The sequence below is a fragment of the Emydura macquarii genome, unplaced genomic scaffold, assembly GCF_026122565.2.
Source record: "Emydura macquarii macquarii isolate MOO-44397 ecotype Brisbane River unplaced genomic scaffold, CSIRO-AGI_Emac_v2 contig_212, whole genome shotgun sequence".
Taxonomy (NCBI): Eukaryota; Metazoa; Chordata; order Testudines; family Chelidae; genus Emydura; species Emydura macquarii.
In genome coordinates this window covers 13,762,851-13,775,914 of record NW_027130349.1, presented here as the reverse complement: position 1 = coordinate 13,775,914, position 13,064 = coordinate 13,762,851, and the positions used below count along the sequence as shown (strand labels likewise).

At 37.2% G+C, this 13,064-nt stretch overlaps 1 protein-coding gene across 3 annotated transcripts in view; it reads left to right on the top strand.

The window, feature by feature from the left end:
* The window catches only part of SPIRE1 (spire type actin nucleation factor 1), a 160,200-nt gene that overhangs the window by 54,808 nt on the left and 92,328 nt on the right, over positions 1-13,064 (top strand). For all 3 annotated transcript variants that reach the window (XM_067548067.1, XM_067548059.1, XM_067548076.1), the window contains one exon: positions 12,436-12,669. In XM_067548067.1, coding sequence (XP_067404168.1) covers positions 12,436-12,669 — 234 coding nt within the window. The remainder of the gene's footprint in view (positions 1-12,435; positions 12,670-13,064) is intronic.

Here is a 13,064-nt window from a genome sequence, read left to right as displayed (position 1 = left end):
ATCAATAGTGAGTTTGGGAACTGGCTGGCACAGGAACTACACATACAAGGTATTTTATACTTGTCCTGGAGGTTATATGTTTAATGCATAAATAGCTTTTAACTGTTACTTAAAAAAAAAAAATTTCTAGAACAATGGGGGATTTGACTCTTCTGAGATAGTATAAGGTTGCTTCACAATTAGACCACTTGCATATGAATGTTGGTTTGAAAGAGCTGGATAATGGGTAAAATCCTGAGAATCAAAAAGCTCCCGCAGGGCTGGCTATAACTTTCCCTTTGGATCTGGGGTGAATGTTTCAGAGATCAGACCAACTTATTGGACTTTGTTTCAGCAGCAGAGGTTCCCTCCTTCATTATATCGGCACCAAAGTTTCTCATCCAACCTTGGGAACTGATGAATTCTGTGGATTTATGCAGCTTCTGTAAAAGAGCTGCTGAGTTATATTTGGTTTCCTGTTCCTACTGGATTGTCAACCAGTTTACCATCAGCTTTGATTTTTGAGGGATGATCTCAATTTAGTGGCCCCAAGCTGTAAATTATTTGCTTCCTTAGCAAAAAGACCAGCTACAAAAAACTGAGATCTTGGGCTTGTTAGATTAGATTCTAGTCCACCACCAAAAAAATTATAGCTAGATCAAGAATCATAGAAGTGTAGGATGGAAGGATTCTTCTAGTCTGGTCCCTGCACGTAAGGCAGGACTAAATATCTAGAAGATCCCTGACAGGTGTTTGTCTAACCTGCTCTTTAAAATCTCCAATGATAGAGATTCCACAACCTCCCTAGGCGATTTATTCCAGCTCTTAACTACCCTGCCAGTTAGGAAGTTTTTCCTAATGTCCAGCCTAAACCGCCCTTGCTTCAGTTTAAGCCCTTTGCTTCTTGTCCTATCCTCAGAGGTTAAAGAGAACAATTTTTCTCCCTCCTCCTTGTAACAACTTTTTATGTACTTGAAAACTGTGATCATGTCCCCCCTTAGTCTTCTCTTCTCCAGACTAAACAAACCCAATTTTGTATATCATCCCTCAGAAGTCATGTTTTCTAGACCTTTAATCATTTTTGCTGATTAGAAGCCAGTGATATTCTTAAGGCCTGACATCTCTAGACCTGTGAGGCCTGGAAACACACTCAAAATAATCTGTTTTTGTATGAGAATGGTATGAAATATGGCTGTTGCAAAATAGTTTTATTTGTCTTTGACTGTCAATGCCAGAAGGGACCATTCAGTTAAATGTTTCAGTGTAATGAAGTGTCTGATGAAACGGCAACTAAATAGACAAGGTAAACTGTATTAATCAATTTTTTTGTTATAACAGCCATGTCATTTAAGCAACAGAATGAGAGTATCCAGACTCTTTACTTTTGATTATTGAGATCCCTGGTCTAGTTTCACCATCCAGGTAGGATTGAAAGTAGTGTCTGATTAGAAGTTTATCTGAGACCTCGTGTGTCAGGGGTGCCTTATCTGCCCTTTGGACCACCGCAAACATGCTGGACACTTTCAAGGTTCCTAAGCTCTAGAGTATTATACATTAGGTCCCCTTTACCAATTCATCAGTACAGCCTTTGTGCAGCAACATTCATGTGGACATAAACTCTCCCTGTTAGCCCACTGTCTGGGGAGGGAGTGAAAGGTCTCTTCATCCTGTATCCCCTTTCAGCCTCCTCCTCGCACTTCCTTCTAGTCTTTTCACTGTTCCTGTTTGATGGGTTGATTGCTCTTATTAGCTTCTCAGTCCCCTGCCTAATTAATCACTGAGCATCCATCTCCTAATTAAGTCTGCTCTAGGGGGAATAGCTAGTGCCTCAGTGAACAGAGTGCTGGGTCAGCTCTGTGCTCTGGCACTCTTGTCATTCCTCACTCCTCCTCTCCCCCCTCACCCCCCCAGGCAGTTCTGACCCTTGTCTGTCCTGACCATTTTAAGACTGAGGCCCTGGTATTGTTCCTTCTAAACTTAAGTCCTTTTCTAGACTTTTATATCTTGTTTGGTTGCGATGAGTGGTTATTTATTATCTTGTTAGTTTGTCTCTGTCCTCCATGCACAACACTGAGTCTAAATTTAGGATTTACAGAGTACTGAGAGATTTATTATTACTATCATAGTGAGAGGTACCAAACCGACAAAGCCTAGTGATACCATCTTGAATTACTCAATCGTAAGCTGTCGTTTCCAGGGGACCCATTATAAGAGCTCACAGGAAAATGTGCAACAAGATACACTCGTATGCATAGCTCTCTATTAATGTTGTATGATCGCTTAGCCAGTTAGTCTTGTGCTGCTTTCGTCTGAATGTCAGTGAGATGTTTGTTTTCAGATATACTAGGCACATGAAAGAATATTTATGAACACTGTGTGCCTTAAAGAAGGCCATGTCATCCTGTAGTGTTCTATTTGTATAACAGTGTTACAGAGATCCTACGTGACCCAGGAAGAAAGGGTATTTATACAGCACATTAGCAACCCTCTGAGATTCTGTCATGGTAGTCCATGTGGTAGTTCCCTCGTTCCACGATTAAGTAATTGCCATAATGTGACTCTAACATTTCCTTGAAGTGTCTGACTTCAAAAGAGCCTCAACATGAGGCTTTATCTTTCCCTCGTATCCACCCCCATGTCTTTCATTTTATAGGTGAGATTTCAAGTTCTCAATACTTTCTTTGGTAAATAAGTTTATATACATTAAGCTGCCAGGATAAGGAGCTATCCTTCTCCACAGAGTCATGGAGGTAGTTTTACCCTAGGCAGTCTTGGGGTGCTCTGTTGTAAATAGTGAGCATTTCATACTTTTCTTTCCAGAATGTTTTTTCCGTATAAATGACAATGGCAGCTTCATTTAAGCGCATCAACCAGTTTCATCCTTACTTACATCAGTTTTGCTTAAGTTGATAACTTTGCACCTATTTAACTAGAGCAATTTTAAATCGATATAAGCTGGTACACTTTTCTAGTCTAGGCAGGACTTTAATTTACAGTGTTAACATGATGAAAGTCTACTTTGTCCCTCTTGTTAGTAATAGAATTACAACAGAAGGCACACCCTTGAAATTTTTTTGGCCTAGTTATATAGTTGATAGCCAGCTAGACACTTTACTTTCTGTGTTGGTTTGCTTAGGGAGTTCACTTCAGTGCATAGAAAGCTTAACTGTATTCCTCTGTAACAGGATCAAACATACATTTTTCTATCCGAACGTAGTAACCTCGGGAGCACTGAAGGATAGCAACGTGCCTAGGAGGAGAGCAATGTCTTTGCCAAGATAGGTGCAGGTGAGATGGTTCTGCTGTGGTAAACTTAAACTTGGTTTCAGTCATTTGTACATAGATGAATACTGGATTGAAGCTGCTCTAAATTAGCATTAATTTATGAAGTAACACTCTAACGAGCCTCAGAATGTCTTTTACATAAAAACAGAATGAGGACAGTACTTCGTGGAATGGGTTGGCCCCTGCAGTTACTCTAAAATAAAGGACAAAACGATGCATTAAACATCTCTGATGTTCTGATCCGTCATTTCCACTGAGCTTAGCATCTTCTGTAACGTTTTAATCCACTTAGTTTAAAAGATCATTTTATATTTAAAAGTTGAAATCAGGAGCAAAACATTCTGTAGAACTGTAGCCTGATTTTATGGTTATTAATTTATTGAATAGATTTGCCAGTTGCTCTAATTAAAGGATTATGAGGTTCGTATCCTTAATCAGGCTTCAGGTGAGTTATAAGGACCCCGGGTACAACACAGGAAGAATTCCAGTGATAACCAATATTTGCATAATTTTATAAATTTATTAAAATAACATAAAATAATAAACAAATGACTGATATAGAGAAAATAAAATGAATAATGAAATTGATAATGGATTAATACAATCTTAAAGATAAAGACTTATTTGATAGATATATCTATGATATGCTTTAAACTAGTATACTCACACCCTTCCTGGACTTGGTTGAAAGAGATGTCTAATTTCTCAAGTTGGAGTTGAGTGGAATAAGAGCTGCTTCAAAGCTAAGAGCTATAAGCTAAGACTAACATTACAACTTTAAGAATATAAAATAAAGAATGAATCTTAACACTAAATAAAACTTCAAGCAGGGATAGCTGACATCGACTGCCCCGATTAGCTAGATTTGATCTTTCTTATACCCAAGAATACGGATCCTCTGGCCCATACTTGGCCTTTCCACCTTCAAACTTTGGGGGTACACATAATCTATTGGCTACTAAGTTCGTACGTATTATTGACGTATCCACATCCCTTTCCAGGTGGTCTTTTATCTCACCTTTGTTATTTCTAGCTTATTGTGGGTTCTGTGGTGTTCTTATAAAGTTTCTTGGTAACAGGATAGCCCCTTCCCCTTTTAATGTCCCTTGACTTGTCTAGGGTAAAGGTTACGACCATATATGTCTTATCCTGTTCTACATTGATACTTATCTAAGCCAAAGGTTGACTTGACTTGTCTAGGGTAAAGGTTATGACCATATATGTCCTATCCTGTTCTACATTTATCTAAGCCAAAGGTTGAATATATATATATATATATTAATGGTAGCTGTCATCCAGGATGTGGCCTGGAAGGTACCTTGCATTACAGCTGAATAAAATATCTAATTTTATTATTGAATCACACAATCATATCAAAATATCTCTAATAATAATAATGCAAGCAAGCAGGCTAGTTCTATAGGCTACAGAACTTATGCGGAGACTTTATGATAATGGAATCTCACTAAAATAAAAGAAAGACTGTAAGATCTACAAATATAAAAAGGTAAAACAATATAAAACCCTTGGGATGGTCAGAAAATAACAATAACTACTATCTAAATTTCTGAGGCTATAATGTGTGAAAAAATGAATGAAAAATAATTACAGTTTGTGTTCCAGTCTCGTTTTTATAGACCAAGGAAATTATGCATTAAGATTGAGATAATGGGCCAAATTCTGTTTCCATTTACATTAGTAAATGAGACTGCTTCCCAGACAATCTCTGAAGCTAAACGTAGGCAACAAAGAGCATAATATGTTTGTTATTAGCACTTGAGATTGAAGAAGGTACATTACTTATGAGCATGAATGTGTTTATAAGTAAATTACAGTATAGTTCTGTCTTTTAGAAACAAATGAGTCAAAAGATGTTAAAAAGATTTAGGTTTTATATATTTAATTTGCTTTGAAAATGATTGCTTAAGGACCTCCTTATACATATACTTAAATCTTATTGAGAGCTGTTGTACTGAATCTGTACACTTTGTCTGAATAAAAATATAAAGGTATATATGTTTCAAGATATGCGCACATTGCACAAGCACAGTATGAACGAATCGTAGTATACTCCGTAAGATTATTTTGAAAGAGAACTACTCTGGATATTAAAAAGGCATTTTTACAGGTTAGTGTATGTATAGTTTAGATCAAGAGACCATCCCTAAAGAGGAACAAATTTTGTACATAAGAGAATTTACAGAGAAGGTAGGGTTTGTGCATTTAATTTTTTTTCCCCTTTTTGCTTTGTTAGACATAGCACATACCAATTTTTCCTTTAACACTGAAGTTATTTTTAGTAGCAAGGTGCAATATATCTCAGCTATTTTTATGGTGAATCATACCGCCCAAAAGTTAAATAATAATTAATCTCTGTGTATGGATAGTTTCATAATGAGTAATTCATTTGATTAACCAGAAGTGTTCCAAATCCTAGTTGCCCAGCTGGAAGAAGTTGAAAATTGGCTTCATTTCACCAGCTCAGCAAGCTGTGTTGCAAGTTGGCCCCTGGTAACAGCATCCATTTCAACAGTTTCCCTCTCTGTAAAATGGGGATAATATTATCCTACTTCCACAGGGGTGTTTTGATGACAAATGCATTAATATATATGAGATGCTTTGATATGGTCTGTATAAGAATGTAGATATTTCTACTCAGAATTATAAAGGACACCAAACATTGGGGTCAGTAACCATACTGTATATTTCGGTAGCTCTTCAGATTACCATAAAATAAAACTGTTTGTTCACCCTTTGTAACATATGTAATCTAATTGGACATACAAAATTAGATATTACAGAAGCAGATATATTACTATGTTATAAGTAGAAAAATAATTACTAACGATATTTCTGATCTAAACTGAGACTGACAGTTGGTCATAAGCAAGTTTGTGCTGTTTTCACTTGTGTCTTACACACACGTTTTATAGTTAAAAGTTTATCTCCTTTAAAAGTGTCTCCAGTTGTGGGAGCTAAGAAACACTGTCAGAACAGTTACCCACTTTTGTAAAGTGCTTTTGAGATCCATAGATGAATTTATTCTTTATTCTTTATTATTTCTTTATTATTTTTGTTTATCATTAGACTTCATTGTTCGTAAAATGCTGTTAAAATTTGTGATGAACGGTGCAATAGAAATGCAAATATTATTATTAAATATATTAATATATTATTAAATATATTATTTAAAGGCTGGATTGCGAGCCTTTAGGTCGCTGTGGAGAGATTTAGAGCTGTTCTGTTGACCCACCTTGGCAGCATTTGGGACTCTTTAGTGCCCGCTCAGTGATACAAAGGTCTGAGTGGCTTTCTGAGTAAAAGAGAACTATAGAGTAGGACAGGAATTCTGCTGGAGAAAAGTCCTTTTATGTTTGTAAGTTCAACCCTGCCTTTGGCTTCCTTGCTTTATTTAAAAATAAAAGCAAACCCCAGGAAGGTGGTGAGTTTACAGACATTACCCTGTTTTGCATATGATGAATATGGGGGAATGGCATGCGGACTCTGCCTGTTTGCACATCAGTTCCAGTATGTCTGAAAAATAAATAGGTTGGGAAAAAAATACTGGTGTATCTCCTAAAAGAAAGAACAATAGCTGTTTAAGTTCATATTAATTTAAGTTAAACCTTTTAGATGTGTCCTAAATTAGTATATATATGAAAGCCCAATATATAATGGCTTTATATCTATAAGGCCTTAAATATTTTTGCTCATAGACTGAAAAAACAGCAAAGGCCTTAACACAGTGTTATTTGGAGGCTTTACTTTAAACCAAGCAGCTGTAAATTGATAACATTGAAATAATTACATTGCATTGAAACAATATAATGCCAGTGCCAACAGAAAACAATGCCACGTTTGCCTAGCTCATGTCATTTTCTGTGTACTGTACTGAGCTTGAACATTAGTTTCTGATGTTTCAAAACTTTGGCAGAAGATTTGCCCTCTACAAATCAACCAATGGCTGAATAACATTTTAAAAATTAACTAGGGAGCATGCATACTCATGCTTTCCACCTTTACACTAAGTTCCTTTGAAAGTCATGGCTTTAAACCAGGAAAGAAGCTGTTCCCACAGGCTGAACTTGTACTCCAAACTGTGCTTAACTATTAGATCATTAGTGAAGGCAAGTGGACAGATTTTGTGTGAGTGCAGGTGTGTTTGGGTGAGAGAGAGACACACACACAGATAGAACACATTGTTATTAGTTAAACACAACAAAATATTCTTAAATCCAACTCATTCATATAACAAAAATCAGATTATTTCTATTACGTTAAGGTAAAGTTGGGTTTTTCATTCTCTACATATATCTCAAGTACACCAGTACTGAGCCACTTTGCCGATGACTCTTATTTTATTTTAAGACAAATGGAATTATATTTCCCCAATTCTTTATACGCATAGCCTCTAAGGTCAGAAGGGACCAATATGATCATCTAGTCTGACCTCCTGCACAATGCAGGCCACAGAACGTCACCCACCCACTCCTGTAATAGACACCTTACCTAAGAATGAGTTATTGAAGTCCTCAAATAATGATTTAAAGACTTCAAGGTACAGAGAATCCAGCAGCAAGTGACCCCGTGCCCCATGCTGCAGAGGAAGGCGAAAACCTCCCAGAGCTTTTGCCAATCTGCCCTTGAGGGAAAATTCCTTCCCGACCCCAAATATGATGATCAGTTAAACCCTGGGCAAGACTCACCAGACAGACACCAAAGAAAGAATTCGCTGTAATAACTCAGAACCCACCCCATCCAACATCCTTTCACAGGCCATTGAGCATATTTACCACCAGTAGTCAAAGATCAGTCAATTGCCAAAGTAGGCTGTCCCATCAGACCATCCCTTCCATAAATTTATCAAGCTCAGTTTTGAAGCCAGCTAGGTTTTTTGCCCCTACTGCTCCCATTGGAAGGCTATTCTAGAACTTCACTCCTCCACTGGTTAGAAATCTGCATCTAATTTAAAATCTAAACTTCCTGTTGGCCAGTTTATATCCATTAGTTCTTGTATCCACATTGGTGCTAAACTTAAATATTTCCTCTCCCTCCCTGTTATTTATCTCTCTGATGTATTTATAGAGAGCAACCATATCTCCCCTCAACCTTCTTTTGGTTAGGCTAAACAAGCCAAGCTCTTTGAGTCTCCTCTCATAAGGCAGGTTTTCCATTCCACGGATCATCCCAGTAGGCCTTCTCTGCACCTGTTCCAGTTTTAATTTATCTTTCTTAAACATGGGAGACCAGAACTGCACACAGTATTCCAGATGCCTTGTATAACGGTACTAACACTTCCCTTTTTCTACTGGAAATACCTCGTTTGATGCATCCAAGGACCGCATTAGCTTTTTTCACAGCCACATCACCCAATATGTCCAGGTCCTTCTCCTCCTCTGTCACTTCCAACTGATGCGTCGCCAGCTTATAGCAGAAATTCTTGTTGTTAGTTCTTAAATGCATGACCGTGCACTCTTCCCTATTAAATTTCATCCTATTTCTATTACTCCAGTTTACAAGGTCATCCAGATCTTCCTGTATGATATCCCGATCCTTCTCTGTATTAGCAATGCCTCCCATCTTTTTGTCATCCACAAACTTTATTGCCACATTCCCACTTTTTGGGCCAAGGTCAGTAATAAAAAGGTTAAATAAGATTGTTCCCTCCAGCCTGACAGTTCACCTTTCAGTATGACCCGTTGTAGTCTCCCCTTTAAGTTCCTTATCCACCTTTCAATTTTCATATTAATCCCCATCTTTTTCCATTTAACTAATAATTCCCCATGTGGAACCGTATCAAATGCCTTACTGAAATCTAGGTAAATTAGATCCACTGCATTCCCTTTGTCTAAAAAAAATCTGTTATCTTTTCAAAAAGGAGATCAGATTGGTCTGGCATGATCTACCTTTTGTAAAGCCATGTTGTATTTTATCCCAGTTACTGTTAACCTCGATGTCCTTAACTACTTTCTCTTTCAAACAATTTTCCAAGACTGTTCATCACTACTTAGGTCAAACTAACAGGCCTGTAGTTACCTGTATCACCTTTTTTCCCTTTCTTAAAAATAGGAACTATGTTAGCAATTCTCCAGTCATACGATACAGCCCCTGAGTTTACAGATTCATTTAAAGTCCTTGCTAATGGGCTTGCAATTTCATGAGCTAGCTCCTTTAATGTTAAGCTGTTCGAGTTTGGCTTCTACCTCGGATGTGGTAATTTCTACCTCCATATCCTCATTCCTATTAGCCACGCCACCCCTCTACCACTATCCCCAAGCTCATCATTAGCCTAATTCAAAATGGAGGCAAAGTATTTGTTTAGATATTTGGCCATACCTAAATTATCCTTTACCTCCATCCTTAAAGTCTCACTACTGGTTATTTTATGAATGTGCAAAAATCTGGAAAGGTTTTTTGGTTTTGTTTGGTATTCATATGGCACTCAGGTATGTTTCTATAACTTCCAGGGCAAGATAGCATTAGTTAAAGTGTTATACATGTCCATTACATGATTTCAGCAGCAGCAAAATAGTTAATGCAAAGTTTCTCAGTTAAGATGTTCATTGCTGTGTCCTAACAAGCTGAAACTGAGAGACAGAATAGATATGTTGCTAAGCATGACAAAATAAAGGATTTGAAAGGCAGAGAAGTAGTTCTGAATGGTTACTGTTCAGGCTTTTGTGTCAGGCCATATTAGCATGTATTATGAAGTCTATGCTTAGCACATAAAAATGCACAAGCCATATGACCAGACTGGAACAGGCACAGTGTTGGTACATCAAAGAAAGCAGCTGCTGTCATTGAGTTTTAGTTGTAGTACTTTTGAAGGCCTTAATCCCTGTTCTTAACTAAAAAGAGAGAATTTACCCTTTTAAGCCTGCTTTGCTGTGTTTTCCAAGAAAAGTGCTCATTGGATCCTGGACCTGCAGCCTTGCCACAAAAATCCTTTTATTTTTTTATGTCAAATTTAACACCTGAGAAAAAAGAACTGAACAGATCAAACTTCTTAGACTTTTGTTTTTATGAAACTAGACAAAATTTATACTGTGCATTCATATCAGATATTTAAGAAATACTTAAGTAGTTGTTAAACTGCTCTTCATTTCAGTATGATTCCACCTGTTGAACAAGACTAAACTACTATATCAAAAGAATTTCTGTGTACCGTCCAGCAAGTATTTAAGACAGTATAAAATATGTAGGGAGGTTCTGCTAATGATGTAACTGAACTTGCTGAATGTTATGTAAATTGTACCTGGTGAGTGCCTCCAAATGTGGATTTAACTCTTCTTAGATTTTTCAACTATTGAAGTACATGTTGAGGTTACACTGAGGACCTTAGTGGAAGGGAGCCATACTTATAAAATGTACTTTGCTTTATTATATTTGTTTCACATTTTCAGACGGTATGTGTTCATTATGAAAGTTTCCCAAGGGCCTTTCTTTGAATATATCTCATTCACAGTTATTCCAAAATAGGGATGCGCAGCTTTGCTTTGTAGTTTTCTAAGCCAAACCAGACATGTTCATGAGAGTACCGTGTATCTTTTTTAAAGCTGTTGTAAAACAATATAGGAAAATCCATATTATTCCGTATAATTGTTAAAATATTGGAAAGTACAATAAATGTACTAGGTGGACAAATCTGCCTTTTTCTTTCCTTTAATGTGCTGGTGTTTTAATTGTTTTGTTGTGAAATATGGACAATTTTTCAATGTGTTTTATGTTGAGGAATGTTTTGTTTTGTTGGAAAAAATAAATAGGAAAGTTCTGCATTTCAGGAAGGATTACTTACGAATCAAGGTACAAATTGCCACTTATTTCTGCACCAGTAGTGGGCTAACAATTTCATGCTCTTTACTAATGCATTTCCAAGTCTCACTAGGAAATTGAAGCATAAAACTGCTGGTCCATTTCTGGTGCATGAAATTTTCTGTCTGGATGTGATTATGATTAAACTGTTTGAATCCCCCTACTAAACTAGAACCCATTAGAGTAAGGCCTCTTTGAAATGTTTTACTGTAGTGAAATAAGTAGTTTGCCCAAGTTAAACCATTAAAAATATTTTTTTTAAGATGTGAGCATTGCTACTTTAAAAAATAAGTTGCTTTTAGCTAAAATTATATGTAATGCCAGATTGGGGGAAATGAAACTTTATTACTAAAGGACTGGAACATTTGAAAGTATCTGCTTTTGGAAATATTTCCATTACTATCTTCTGTTCCAGAACTTCTATTCTACTCCAACACTGGAGCCTGACCATTTATATAATACCACAGTAGCCATCAGCTCTAAGAGAGCATGATTTTTTTCACCCTAAGGTCTCTAAAGTTAGGTATAAATAATAACTATTGTAAAGAAAGAAAAGGTATACTTGACATTTTGGAGCATTCAAGAGAATTTTTTTATTACGAGGAAAGATTGAGAAGGGCAGAGACTCTCTTATTCTGCAGTAGTAGGCACTGTACAGACAATATAGCCCTGATCTTAGTTGAGGTCCCAAGAGGCTACCTTATTATTGCTAACGACAACTTGATTTTCCTATATGGGATCTCTGTCTCTTCTCCAAGTATGTTGCAAGCAAAACAGTTCTCAGTGGTTTGACCAGAGCTCAGTTGGGTTCTGAATGAAACAGATCCTCATAGCTTTGGTCAGTCATCCCTTGAGGCAATGAGATGGTGGACTTGGCAGGTTTCTGCAAGTCACTACCACTTGTGGAAGGAGTGAGGCATCTTTTCATAGGTTTCCACCCCCCCCCCCCTTTATTTATTTTTTTAAACAAAAGGGGGATAAAAGTGTATACATATACCACACTTTTATAGGCATCTGCAAAAAATATTTTGAGATGAAGCACTTTTAGGGGGAAAAAAATCAAAATGGTCCTACTTTGTTTTAAATAATTTTGATTTCTTCCTGTCAGATTTTAACATTAAAAAATGTAGCTTGATGTATTTTGCTATTGAGTGCTGTATGTTGCACTTGCAGCGCAGTGGTGCAATGTGGAGGGTCACTTCCCTCTTTAATTTGGATGATCCTATAAATCTCAATCTTAATTCAGCAGTTATAGAGTAGGCATCTTATCAATCATTGCTCAAGGATGTTTGTGTTCTGACACTTGCCTGTTAATTCATCTGCGTTACGTTAATAATAATGTTGCTTTCTTTCTTGTAGATTATTGAATCACTGGGGATTATTATTTATAAAGCACTGGACTATGGCTTGAAGGAGAATGAAGAGCGAGAACTAAGTCCACCGTTGGAGCAGCTTATCGATCACATGACCAATACAGTGGAGATAGATAGGAGTAAAGATGAAGGTTATGAGGCTCTGGACGAAGGCGTGGAGGAAGAGGATGATGAAAAAGAGGAAGTTGAGGTCATTCGCTCCTATAAAGATGTCATGAAGGTACAGTAATGGCCAATTTACATCGTACTTTGCTGTTAAAAACTGTATTCCCCACTAAGGCTGCATCTTCACAACAAAATTATGTCAATCTAACTTTTGTGTTGGCACACCAGCCACTGCAATTGTAAAATTGCTTGTGTATGTGCACGCTTGGCTCCTTGTGTCAGCACTATGTGTCCTCACAGGAGCACTTCTATCAATTGTTTAATCAATGTGGGGCATTGTGAGAGGCCTCGTGAGAGCCTGTAACAGTCAATGTAAGCAATGCACTGTCTACACTAACATTGCATCGACCTAATTACATCAACTGTAGTTCTATGCCACTTGGGAAGACGGTGCTACTAAATCAGCGTAGAGAAGCACTTACATCAGTGGGAGCCAAATTTAAGTGAAGA